The 13,656-nt window shown below is 36.5% G+C and overlaps 1 protein-coding gene and 1 long non-coding RNA gene across 2 annotated transcripts in view; one reads left to right on the top strand and one right to left on the bottom strand.

The window, feature by feature from the left end:
* The window catches only part of LOC126418943 (phenoloxidase 2-like), a 233,575-nt gene extending 223,779 nt beyond the window's left edge, over positions 1–9,796 (top strand). The window contains exon 13 of the mRNA XM_050085979.1: positions 8,773–9,796. Within this exon, the coding sequence (XP_049941936.1) occupies positions 8,773–9,030 (258 nt within the window). The 3' untranslated portion in view covers positions 9,031–9,796. The remainder of the gene's footprint in view (positions 1–8,772) is intronic.
* The window catches only part of LOC126418944 (uncharacterized), a 76,098-nt gene extending 62,775 nt beyond the window's left edge, over positions 1–13,323 (bottom strand). Inside the window, exon 1 of the long non-coding RNA XR_007575914.1 lies at positions 13,256–13,323. This is a non-coding gene — a long non-coding RNA (uncharacterized LOC126418944). The remainder of the gene's footprint in view (positions 1–13,255) is intronic.
* Positions 13,324–13,656: the final 333 nt, after the last annotated feature.

The following is a 13,656-nucleotide window of genomic DNA, read 5'->3' as shown; positions in this document are numbered from 1 at the left end:
TGGCAGTATTTCAGTATTTTCTTGAAACGACTTTCTTCACTTTGGTAAAAACATAATGGCAGCACTGTTTATCATTCGCTATTTGTTCTTGGAATAAAAGGAAGCTCAAAGGCCCAATGGCTGTTTGCACAAAAAGAGACAATCTAGTGATCTATAACTGCAAGCCTTTAAAAATGAATGGGAATCGTAGTTCTTTATCAAAGACAAAACTGAGAATTCTGAATATCTATCATGTAATAGCATAATTGATGGGCACTGCAAATTTACTATGGAATGGCATTACAACACTGTGTATAAATAATTTAAAGATTTAATTGGTAGTGGAATAGCACAAAATTACAATGATGAACTGATAGTTTGTGCAGGATTCATTGTTTTGTACACCAGGAAGCAATTTGTGCTAAATTTACAGGTATAGAGCATATGATGAAGCTGGAGGGATGAAGAATAAATTTTCTGGAGTTGCATACATTATTACACCATTAGTTTAAACAGTTTTTCATGGAACTGAATGAGGAGTATGGAGACATTATATATTACTGTGAAGCATGTTGGTTAAGTCAAGAGGAATGCCTGGAATGATTTTTTGATTTTAAGACATGCTACTGTTAAATTTCTGGAAGCAGAACCAAAATTAAGATATACGAAATGAATTACACACCTCTAATTTTTAGTGCACTCCACAGCACACTTGAACAACGTGTATGAGATGTTGGAAGGCAAGAAACAACTTATTTCTGATTTGGTGGAGAAAGTTGATGCCTTTAAAAAGGAAATGGCATTGTGTAAGGGATAACTTGCAAAGAATGCTGTCCATTATCCTATGCCCTGTGGTATTTGAAGAATTAATTGTGGTGTTGAAAGCATTATGGGAACGCTTTTCTAAATTTTTTCAGGACACTGCCAGTCTCACATCTGTGTTTGAGCTATTTTTGAGACCATTTGCCTGTTAAGTTGAAAGTGCCCCTGTGCATTGTGCAGAAGGAACTGACATATCTGCAGTGTAATTTCTGGTTAAAAAGCAAACTGTTTTACGTTAAAATTGTGCAGGAGTCTTCCTCATCAAGAGTTTCCATGATCCATAATGAAGCTGCAGATGTGATATCAATGTTTCAGTCACCATGTGTGCGTGAAAGACTTTTTTTTGTATATGAGAAGAAATAAGTCACAATTAACTGGCAAAAAATTTGAGTGACAAAAATCTGCAAAACTCTGTCCACCCGTGTGCTGGTAGTTTTTGCCAGATACAATTTTTATCATGTCTTAAGCAGACCAAAAATAGTTAAATAACAGTGAACGTTGGTTTTTCTTGTGATCTGTGTTGATGGGACATACGAAATAAGAAGCCAAACCTTTCAATGTTCCTTGTGAGACTGCATTGCTATCTAATGTGGCACATCTGCAGTTTACCTGTCTTCTTGCTCAGAAAGTGTGGCTTGGTATTGGGGGAAATGTTCAATCCCACAAGAGTGATCCACATGCTTGCAACAGCTCAGCATGCATGCAGAGTTCTGGGCCATCCCAGGTCTATACTAATCTACACCAGTAAACACCTTGCAAATGGATATGAATGAACCACAACTTCATCTATGACATGAATACCACAATGAGCTTGTGTCAGAGCACAAGAGTCACATCTGCCCAGAAGCTCCACTTTTTAATGCACGCTATCAGTGAACTGTATTTCAGCCTAAATCTTCTTAAACCTCATTTTTAGGGATAGACATATTCAGGGTGTCCCAGCAAACTATCTCTCTAAATTGAGAAGTATCAGGCCCCAGTGCCCCACTAAGCAAAGACAGATGCATTGATGTGAGGGTGCTTGCTGACAACAAAACATCCTACAGGACCTCAATAGACTTACTAACATGCAGAAGAACTGATGATCATGTTATTGGATTTCTGATCAGAGTTTACACTCCGGAAGCATTCATTCAGCAGAAGTAATCACTCCATTGTACATAATGTAAAGAAGCTGCTATCATTATTACACAAAAGTCAACATGAAATTAGCCTTTTCTGGATAAAGGAATAATGCAGTGTTAAGGGAACTGAAAAGGTTCTAGTTTTGGCTAAGGAGGCCACTCTAATAATCGTCATGGAATGCCAGTTGCTGATTTCCTGTGCAGAGTTAGAGCTTCAGCCGATGGAACGTAGAGCAGAAATGCCAGAGCCCTCCACAACTGATGGAAGAGCTTATATAAAAATGTACTCTTGGCAACCTCTGTATGGATGATAACTGCTGATTTTCAAGGAGCTTTATAAGAACGATTGTGTACTAACTTTCAATAATTCATTCATTCATTTTGTTATGTAGATCCCATGGAAAAGGAAAACTTCCATTAGGGATGTGGAATGAGTTAAGATAAATGTTAACACAAGACAAGCAACTCATTGAAAGCTAACCTGTAGACTGTATTAACAATAATCTACTAGTTTTCTGTTGAATACTGTTGGTCCTTTTGCCAGCTAAATGTTCCATAGAGAATTAAAAGAAAAGTTGCTGCTATCTCAGTTATATTAAATATTTCCTGTTTTTTATGTTTCGTCAAGGTAATACACTGTTGAACTACCTCCTTCTGACATATAATGAATCTTTATACGGGATATAGTTCATGCTGCACCTATGCCACTTCTTTGAACTAAAAACTCTCTTCTTAACATATATGGTACCAACGTATTTTAAAATTCTTTATACTGACAAAGCACTTACCATTGAAGTCTGCATAACTGTAACACATATTTGTGATGTCAGGAATTCATCATTCACATGGAGCACTTTAAAACATTGTTGTTAAAATGATGTTACAGGTTCCTTGCGATTTCTGTTTTCCAGGTGATACAAAACCAACTTTTTCTATGGTTCCTCAAGCTCTGACACTTTCATTTACAGTTCTCTTTACAGTTCTGTTGCCAACATGACATGGTTTTGGAGTCCGTTCTTGTGCTTTCAAATGTCAGCAGTAGGAAAGCTGCTTTCAAATTCATATACGAAAAAGTTATAAATGCAGTAAATAATCCCCTTCGCCTTCTTGTGAAGCACCTCACATTTATTGCTGTCATCCTGCCTTTTTTTTTTAATCGTGCTTAAATATTTACAGCTATTCACAGCTATACTGCTGCAGGAAAGGAAAAACGAAAAGTTGAATGAATAATTCGGTTGTCGCAAAGTACGGGATCAGTGCAGCATATAGGAGTGAGATTCTCGCTCTCTGACTGTAACTCTCTGCTAGCCACTCAGAAAGAGAATGAATATTATTGGCTGCCAGTGGCTAGTGGAGGGGGATGTGCAGAATGGCTGAAAATTGGACCGCCTTCTTACAACTTTGGAAGTAAAAAAAAGTCCAGAGGGGTGAGATCTGGAGAATACAGAGGATGAGGGTTCAAAGTGATTTTGTTTTTTGTGCAAATGTCATGCACCAATGAGAGTGATTGTGCAGGGGGTTTATTGTGACACAAGAGCCATGAATAGTCTCGGCACATTTCAGGCCATTTCCTCCTCACATTTTCTCACAGGCATCACAACACATCGCGTTATTACTATCCATTAACAGTTTGTTCCAGTGGAATGAATTCATAATGAACTAATCCTTCAAAGACATAGAAAACTATCAGTGTGGGTTTGACATTTGACCTGACCAGAGGAGATTTGTTTGGTCTTGGAGAACCCATTGTGTAGACTGAATGTTGGTCTCAACATCGTAACCATAGATCCACATCTCATCACCAGTTATGATTCTCTGAAGGAACATCACATTCTCATTTGTACAGTCCAAAAGATTTTCACAGATTGTAAGGCAAAGGTCTTTCTGGTCTTGACTAATGAGCCATGGGACAAACTTGGCAGAAACTCATAATTTTTCTCATGAGAAAGAAATGTTTGACTGGCAAAGGCTGTGGTCCTATTTTCACTTCTATTCTCTGTTTTGATGAGTTGAAAAATTTCTGCCCACAGTAACTAGCATCAGTATTCATACAGAATGGCAAATAAAAGTCTGGATGATACAGAATTTTACTATTAACCTATTCCTCTTTTAATTTTTGAAAAGCTTCCATTCATTTATGTGCCCAGCACCAGTCTACATCTTTCTTTAATAAATTCCGTAAACATGGGTTATTAAATGATTGATCACCCACAAACTTATGGTAGAAGCCAAACAAGGTCAACATGGCTTTCAATTCTTTTTCTTTTTTCCTAGGAGGTGGAAAATCTTCTACAGCCTTTAATTTCTTGTGGCCTGGATAAATCCCCTTTTCATTTATCATATGTCCCAAAAATGCAATCTCCTTTTTAACCAACTCTGATTTGGTAACATTTAATTTCATGCCTCCTTTTTGAATATCCTGTGAAACTTCAACCATTAAGCTACAATGTTAAAACCAGCTTGAATTTGCAATAGTATGTCATCTACGTAAACATTTATTCTATTTAGTAATTCATTACCTGGCACCTGATCCATGGCCCTGATGAATACACACACACATACATTCAATCCAAAAGGCATCACACAGTAATGATAACACCTACCTTCATGTAGGAAAGCAGCACAAGATTTAGTTTCCATAGCCAGACTAAAATTCTGGTACCCAAAGGTGACATCAAAAGAAGTTAAAAATTTAGCATTATGGAATTTTTGTAGAATTTCATATACATTAGTAGTCCTATCAAAAGTACGTAAACATTTTCCAGAATTTTATAGTTGTTTGGTTACTATATGAGCTGAAAGTCTGAGCTGGTTGAAATCTTTAATTAATTATGTCTCCTGAATTAATTAGGTTTGAGGTAAAACATACATGTCTTTGAAATGAGCAAAAATTGGTATACAGTTTAGAGATAATCTACTTTTCTTAATCTCTATATAAACTCTCTAGATTTTTGTGGATGCCTTCTAGATCAAGTTTTCAAGTATAAAAGACAAAGTAGGATGGTAGGAGCCAAACCTGCTTTGTCTCAAGATCAGTTTACAGTAAGTATTACTTATGATGCAGATTTACAATGAACACTGTTACTTGCAATGTATTTAACGGGGAAATTCTAACCTTGAATCTAGATAATTGAATAATTTTAAATGGGCAACTGAGAAGGTTTCTTACATCCAGCACTATTGCACTGATAACTATTAGTACACTGTAGTCAATAAATGGTCTATAACTTGATACTAATTTCATACAACACCCCATACGGTAAGTCTCCCCTAACACACAGTTCTGGGTGACTTTTCCAAAATCTACCGCTTTTCCTAGACCTCTCCAGTCCTTTTCCTTCACCCCTCTCCCTTCCCCTTCAACCCTTTTGCCTGAAGAAGGAGCCACTGGCTCCAAAAGCTTGCCAACTACAACTGTCTTTTATGTGTTTGTTCTGCTGCCACTTGATGAGTAGATTTTTTATCTAGCCAATTAAATAATACAATATTTTATGTTCTACACCGGTTGCTTCATATTAAAGGTGTATCCAAGATTGTTAGAAGTATGTGCAGTAAGTGTGTAAATCTTGGTAGCTCATCTCTGATAATAATAAAATTTTTGAAGCTGTAGTGTGCAATTCAATTTTGGGAGATATTGCAATAGTCTATTTGTGGAATCAAGCCAACTAATACAGTTGAAGCATATATGGTTGGTATCCTCTTCTTCAACATGTGTACAAAGTAGAAATGATGTAAGACCAATGCAGTCCTGAAGCCTCTTGAAGCAGCTGTGATGTACAAATTGTCTCATTACAGTAATTTTTGAAAATATAACTGAATAGATAACAAATCTACTCACCAAGTGACAGCAGAAGAAAACACACACAAAAAAGTTAAGGAAATGTGCAAGCTTTTGGGACTGGCAGCTCCTTCCCCCAGCAGGGGCATTGAAGGGGAAAGAAGAGGGATGAAGGAAAAGGACTAGTGAGATTTAGAAAATTGGGAGAGTAATAGAAAAGTCATCATTCACTGCTGATAGACACATTATTGCAAGATTTGCTAAAACTGAACTGCATCCTACAAATTAATAACGTTCTGATTAATGATGAAGAACAGCAGGATTTAAATACTTTTAAACATATTTATAGTCGTCTCAGATTCAGCTCTAATATGAAGCTAGTTGTGAAGTTTATACTATATTGTGTGAAATCAGTAACAAGTTGTAAACTGAAACTGCCTAGCAGATTAAAACTGTGTGCATGGCTTCAAACCTTTCATGGACAATTCTCTTGTTGCCTTTTGTGGACAATTCTCTTGACAACAAACCATTATGGTCATCACTCTAGACCCATCCTTGCAACTTTGTACCTCTCTCCTACTTTCCATATACCAAAGAAACTCACCTTCTTAAATTTGATGGACTAGCACTCCTGAAGGAAAGGAAATTGCAGACTAATGGCTTACTTACCACCTAAGCCAACATGTAACCATGCCATTTGTGGATGATTCTCTTATTTGTTGAGGAGGGGTGACTCACAACCTGCCCTCTTTATTTATTTATTTATTTATTTGTCCATATAACTCTCTTTTTCAGTGCATATATTGTGCACAGGATATTGGACAGAAAACCTTTTTATCTATTGGTTTTTCGAACATCAAACATACATTATTTAAATTTTTATAACAAATGGAATCTATACAATTAATGATTACAATTTTTTTAAATACTGTATATTTTTAACTTATTTCTACAAGTAAAGATACAAATTACATTTTTGTTGCATGAGATACTGTGAGATTGAATAGTAGCAGTTTTCAGAAGGTAGGCTGTCACAGACTTTTCAGTGTTACAATGATTAACATGTATGTCACTGTCTGAAATTCATTATTGAATGTACTTGAGCAAAGTATACAGCCCTAATCATTTCACAACACTAGTAGTGTTGCAGAGAATTCTTACTACATAGCTCATTTTTGTTAGTTTTGAATTGAGGTACGTGATATGAGTGCCCCGTTTAAGATTTTCCTGGATATGAAACCCAAGAAATTTAGTTTCATTGACAGCACTAATGATTTGGTTATCTATACATATTATGGGTTGTGCCACATTTTTATTTTGATCTGTGTGGAAATTCATGAGTACCGTATTTTGGGGATTAACTATTAGCCTGTCTCTGGTAAACTATTCAGACACTTCTAATGTAATATCTTTTGCAGATGCAGTGAGATTTTCTTCTTTATGTCCTTCAGTCAATAGATTAGTGTCATCTGCAAACAGTACAGGTTCAGAATCCCTAACGTGTGATGGGAAATCATTAATGTATACCAAAAAAAGAATGGGACCTAAAATAGAGCCCTGTGGAACACCATGACTTACTCCAGATGGTTCTGAAAGGTGTACCTGGAATTCATTTCCTTCCATGTACTTACTTTCAATAACCTGAGAACAATATTCCAAATATGATGTAATCCACTGATTTGGCACACCTCTTACACCATACTGTTCAAGCTTCCTAAGGAGCACAGAAGACTCAATCACATCAAAAGCTTTTGTTAGATCCAGGAATAAACCTGAGATATTTCTTCACTTTCACTAGTACTGTCCAGCCCAGCTGCAGTACCAGTACAACATAGTCAGCTAGTACAATGTTGCCAGTTAAGTGTGTTTTCTGTATTAATTAGCTCTGAACATTGAATTCTTATCAATGTTCTCAGTCTTGTCATTTTTTTGTTTTCCATCATTCCTTAGTTGCTTCAAAATTCATGGAGGTGTGATCTGTCTATCCAGCCAAATGAAAGGCAGTTTGTTATTGTAACCACAACATAATACATTTATTGTATGTATAAAAAGAAACAGGTATTGTAGACCACTGAAGATGCTTCACAAATAAAAGAAGCAAAACACACATGGCAAAAAACAAACTGCCTTTCATTTAGTTGCATAGATAGAACACACCTCCACGGGAAGTTCTCAGTCTCTTTGTGTGTCCATTGCCGCCCAGCATCTCTATTATATTGTGAGTAAAACTACTGCCATTATTTTTATTTGAGCCCTAAAAAGACTTTGGAAGTTTTGCTCTTTGGATGACTTCATGAATAAGTTTAACTGCAACAGAGTACACATGGTTCTGTTAGTCCATTTGTCAAATACTGTGGGGCAGAATCCTGTACACAACTTTATTCTAAAATTGGTAACTATATCACAAGCAGCAACATTTATAGGACCAGCCAGTAGTCTCTAGACAATACTTAATTGGGTGAATAAATGAGAGTGGCTCATACAACCACATCTGGTTATCTAGAATGAAGAATCAATGATAAAGATGGAGCTTGACCAGGCATTCCGAACTCCCAGATGCTTCTCATCTGGAAAAATTGCAAGTTCTTGTTTTGGAATTATGTCTATGAGTCCTATCACAGTATCTCCACAATTTAGTAATTGTAAAAGCACTGTTACTACCCATAGTTTTTGCCAGATGTCAGTTTTGTGCAAAATATGCTGTTGAAGCTTTCCTGGTTAACATGTGATTTAAACTGTTCTTTTAACAGTTTCCAGAACATAGTAGTAAGTCTCATGCTAAAAATTCCTGCCAAATCAATTATTCAACTTCACAGAACATACCAGAAGAATCAGAATTACTTTTGTGCTTAATATCACTGATGTTTGCAATAGGGGAATGTGTGAAGTTACCTGAATTGTATTTCAGTTACCAGTAATATGCATACTTTTGGTCTGCGAGGGGATCTTACTATTTTTCAACTAACCATATTTTTGTTTACTTCTTTACAGTTCAATAGATGGGAGAAACTAAACTAAGTTTTAAGTGCACTTAAGATGCAACCTTATCTCTGTAAAAATTGTCAACAGGTGGAACAAGTTGATACAGACACTGCAGATACTAGCTGCCTTCCAGCTCATAGCTACTGTGGTCTGCACAATCGCTTGTACCCAGATCGGCGCAACATGGGATATCCATTTGACCGAATGCCACGTGATGGTGTATCCACTTTACGTGAGTTCATGACACCTAATATGGCCATGATAGATGTGAGGATACGACATATTGATGTTGTTGTTGGTCCCCAACCTGGAAATCAACCGGGAATACCTTCAAATCTTGGATGATCAAACATGTCACTAATTCCATACTACTGCATTTATCATGCAGACATACTTAGCATTACTGTAGACAAAAATCTACTCATCAAGCAGCAGCAGGCAAACACACACATAAAAGAAGATTATACTTATGCAAACTTTCGGAACCAGTGGGTCCTTCTTCTGGTAGAAGGGTTGAAAGGGGAAGGAAAAGAAGTGAAGCAAACAGACTGGAGAGGTTTAAGAAAAGGGATAGATTTTGGAAAAGTCACCTAGAACCGCAGGACAGGGGAGACTTACCAGATAGGATGAGAGGGAAGTCCTTTCCTTCACCCCTTTTCCTTCCACTTCAACCGTTCTGCTGGAAGAAGGAGCCACTGGCTCTGGAAGCTTGCATAAATATAACCTACTTTTATGTGTGTGTTTTCCTGCCACCACTTGGTGGGATGATTATCTATCCATTTACACATCAATAACTGATCATTTTCATTGTTATATTGGTGTTATTGCAGGTTTTATAGCATAAGTACTACAGTGTTATGAACTGTCATTGAATATTATACAATTATTACATCTCACTCTTGAATCTGTATATTTTCATCTACAATTTATGTCTAACTGAACACAAATTGAGAGATGTATTTCTGACAGCTCAATGCATATTTTCTAGTCTGTATTTGTTGACCCATAAGGAAATCTATTTAACTGTTATAAAGGAAATATTATTTAAGTTTTAATTTTTAATATTTACTCTTTTTAATTTTTTCTTGTTTAAATGTGTGTTAATGTCATGATACATTGGACTGTATGAAAGTGTCATACCAAAGAAACCAACAAAATTGTCATCTCCACCCAGATGTTATAAATAAATATATTTATTAAAAAAAATCCCGTCTTTTATTGGGGGGAGAGCAGGGGTTCTTGCAATAAAATTTCCTGTGCTAAATAGCTACTGCAATCATTATTTGACTTTTCCTTTGATATTATTTATAATAAATATAGGAAAATTATGTTTTGCATAATCTAGTCATACACTCTAGATGCTCACATAAAGTTTACTTTAGGAGTCTTGAATCTCAGCCAGAGGCTCCGACTTGAAAATATTTTTGGTGGGGCAAGAATCATTTTATTAGGTACTACATATAACAGATAACTTTGTGTTTCCATCTACATGTTTGACACTCCAAACCAGTCCTATTTGCAGATGACACCAGTGTATTGATTGAAGGTGGAAATAGAAAGGCTCTTAGGCTGTATGCTGAAGTCACAAATGAGAAGATTTCAGAGTGGTTTGTGAGGAATAAGCTACTCATTAACTCTTAAAAAAAAAATCACCACTACACAATTCCACACACAGCAAAATTAAAAATTCATTAAAACCAAATATTTCTTTGGAAAACCAAAAAGTTAAGTGTCACTGAAACAAAATTGCTTTGTTTACTTACAAGACAATCTGAAATGGAATTCCCAAATCACATTCTTAAATTCTAAGCTTTCTAAAATGACCTATGCCATGAGAATTATATAGAACAACACAAGTGCTGAAGCTCGGTTTTCTTTCATTTGTGTCAGTTTTTCTTTGGAAATCTGGCTAAATATATTGACATTTGACTTTAAGGATTTGAATTTCAGTACAGCTTCTCTGTGGCACCCCGATGCTTCATGCACTTTCGACTTTTCTACCCCTTTCTTCCAGTTCGAAAAAACCAGTTTCCATGAAAGTTTTTACCATTTTGTGAGAAAACTGAAAACGATTTTCTTCAAACATTTGTCTGCAAATTTTGCAAAAAATAACATCTTTTACCTTATTGTAATTGATCCATGCAAATTTCTGTTTCCAAGAGGGCTGATAACAACGTTGCTTTTTTCTGGGAACAGTGTTTTTTGTCACTGACACAGTTCCATCACTATCTGTGTCTTTGTTGTCACACACAGCACCACTAACACTGGGTCTATCTTCACCATCGCTAACACTTGCCACATTGTCACATTTCTTCCTAATTATAAACTTGTCCATTTTAAAATGGACAGTAAGGGACGAAAGATTAACAAAAAAACCGAGTCACAGTAAGACTAACTGACCACTGGCGATGCCCAGCTCCAGAATATTTACGTTCGCTACCAAATAGTGTTGATTATTGTCAGGGCCAGCTCTATGGAGGGGGGCGGGGGAGGGGGGGGGGAGGGGGCGAACCATGCCATCGCCCAGGGTGGCAGATTTTTGGGGGCGGCAAATCCATCTTGCGTAAATGAAGGAATGTGAGAATAAATTGGAAATACAAATTATTCATAAAATCAATGTTCTTATTAAAAATTATCTATGGTACAGAAACAGTGTGCTCTGATTTTCAAAAGAAACGTTTCCTCCAACAAAAATGGCTTGAAATGTATTGCACTGTAACAACAAAGAGACAAATGAGTGTGATATGTGAAAATAAGGCGTCATGTATGAAATATATTTTGGGAAAAAGGGGGAGGGGGGGGGGGGGGCGCTTGACATGTTCGCGCGGGACGGCAAAATCCCTGGAGCCGGTGCTGATTTGTGTGGTGTTGTACCTAGTCATTGTCAATAGAGTTTACAAAAATGAATGAAGAGTCTTTAACATTACCTAGTCCTTCTAGTGATCGCCATCAAATTTGGTGTTACTATTGCTCATTAGTTTCTTTTACAAGCTGCCAGCAGGCTGCTGTGGGAGGAAGTGGAGCTCGTCCTAGCAGCCAAAGCGCTACGAGCTCATGGTGAGCTTTCGTTCCCGCATACCTCCATACAGTAAAAGTGTGTGAATAGTACAGATGCAGGGGACAAACCCTGTCATGACAGTTCATCATATGCAGAGGTTGGAGGAGTAGCAGAAAGGAATACACAATAGCTTGTAAAATTGGTATTTTTTTCCTACATAATCATTACATACCATTATGCAAAAATGTATGTGCAAGTTTTAACAAGTTTCTCAGTAAAGGATGAGGAAGGGGGAGAGAACAGTGAGAAATGCATGTTTGAATATTGGAGGGGGGGGGGGGGGGGGGGCGAGGCCCCTACTTTTAACTTGGGGGGGCACAAAGTACCTTGCCCCCCCAAGTCGGCGCCACTGATCTCAGCCTGACATTCTGTGCTGATGATAAGATCACAAAGGCAGAAAATTTAGTTTTGTCCCTCTTTTCTTTCCGTTATCTGTGTGAAGAATAGGAAGTGGGTAGATATGCTGGTACTAGTTACCTGGTACAACACAATGAGCAGTATCTTTAGTTAAAACTTAGTTGAAACACCTGAACGAAATCCAAGAGTCTTTACTAACAGACATGTCACAGCAGGTGACTGCATGTACTCACAGTTGTAGGATCATCACAGAATGTCTACGTGCAGTATCATCTCATGTCTAAGCATACATTCATATAATCTTGAAGTATATCAGGATTTCCTTCACACACACTCAGGGTAAAGGGATTAATGCCTCCTTTTAACTACTACATAAATACCACCTGAGTGATTCCTTTATGGGTTCTTCAGAAAGATAAGCACATGAGTCATATACCACCAAATTGAATGTGATCTTTTTGTTGTTTTGAATATGGCAAATGACTGTATAATCCAGTTGAGTTGAATCAGTAACATGTTCGAAGTAAACTTATGTCTTAAAATTGTACATATGAACGTGTACACTACATGGGAAATCCTAGATTTCTGCTATCTGATTTTACCATACCGTATCATGTTGACTATTAGAATAGTTCCAGTAACAGATTTCAACAATTTGCTGTACTTTACCAAAGATTCAGAATTTTAATTGTGTTCCAAACATGTGCCATGTACCTATAAATGCATTATAGTCAAGCATCATTAAGTACAAGTTCCTTGCCTTACACATCCGGTTATCTTCTATGTGAAGCATAGGTAAATTTAATTTCATTTAAATACGAGCACCATTGATTCAAACAGAAAATGAATTCCTATAATATGCAATGAATCAAGATTTTTGCAAAATATAATTACCCTATTGCAAGTATCTTACAACTGAATATAAAAACTTGAGGATTATATGGACCATAAGAATGTGTAATAAATTTAAGACAATATCTCAAAGATAGAATCATTTTCTTAACATAAAAATGACTAGTGATGTAGTGAAAATTTAAACAGGCAAGTAGAATGATTTATCAAGAAAACATTTTATCAGCTGCCTGTTAAATAACACCAATAGACTTAAAAGCTTTCGAAGAGAGTTGAATACTATAATGCTGGAGTGGAGTTCACCTTTCTGCACAAGACTAAGATTGGTATTTGACAACAGGATATGTATTACAAGTTCTGTCACTTTCCTGCTACACACAGGAAATATGAAATTCCAACAGACAGAATAATAACTGTTGTTGCTAAACAGGAAGGAAGTGATAACCTGTAACGTGATAAGATCCTTGGCACAAAATCTCTTTTCATCAACAACAAATCTGTCTCACATTCAAGAACCAATGCTTGGAAAAAAGCTTACTTCACAAATTAATTGATGAAGTTTTCACTGATTGATGCAGCACTTGCTGTGTTTATTGATTTGCTTATTACAGTATCAATATAATTTTTTTTTTTTAAAAAAAAGGTGTTAGCATATTCAGAAGTTGACATACAAAGTGAATAAATTCGTTTCTTCAGTTTTAAAA

This window comes from Schistocerca serialis, chromosome 9, assembly GCF_023864345.2.
Source record: "Schistocerca serialis cubense isolate TAMUIC-IGC-003099 chromosome 9, iqSchSeri2.2, whole genome shotgun sequence".
Lineage (NCBI taxonomy): Eukaryota > Metazoa > Arthropoda > Insecta > Orthoptera > Acrididae > Schistocerca > Schistocerca serialis.
Note: the sequence above shows the minus strand (reverse complement) of the source record. Positions and strands in the feature narration are given on the sequence as shown.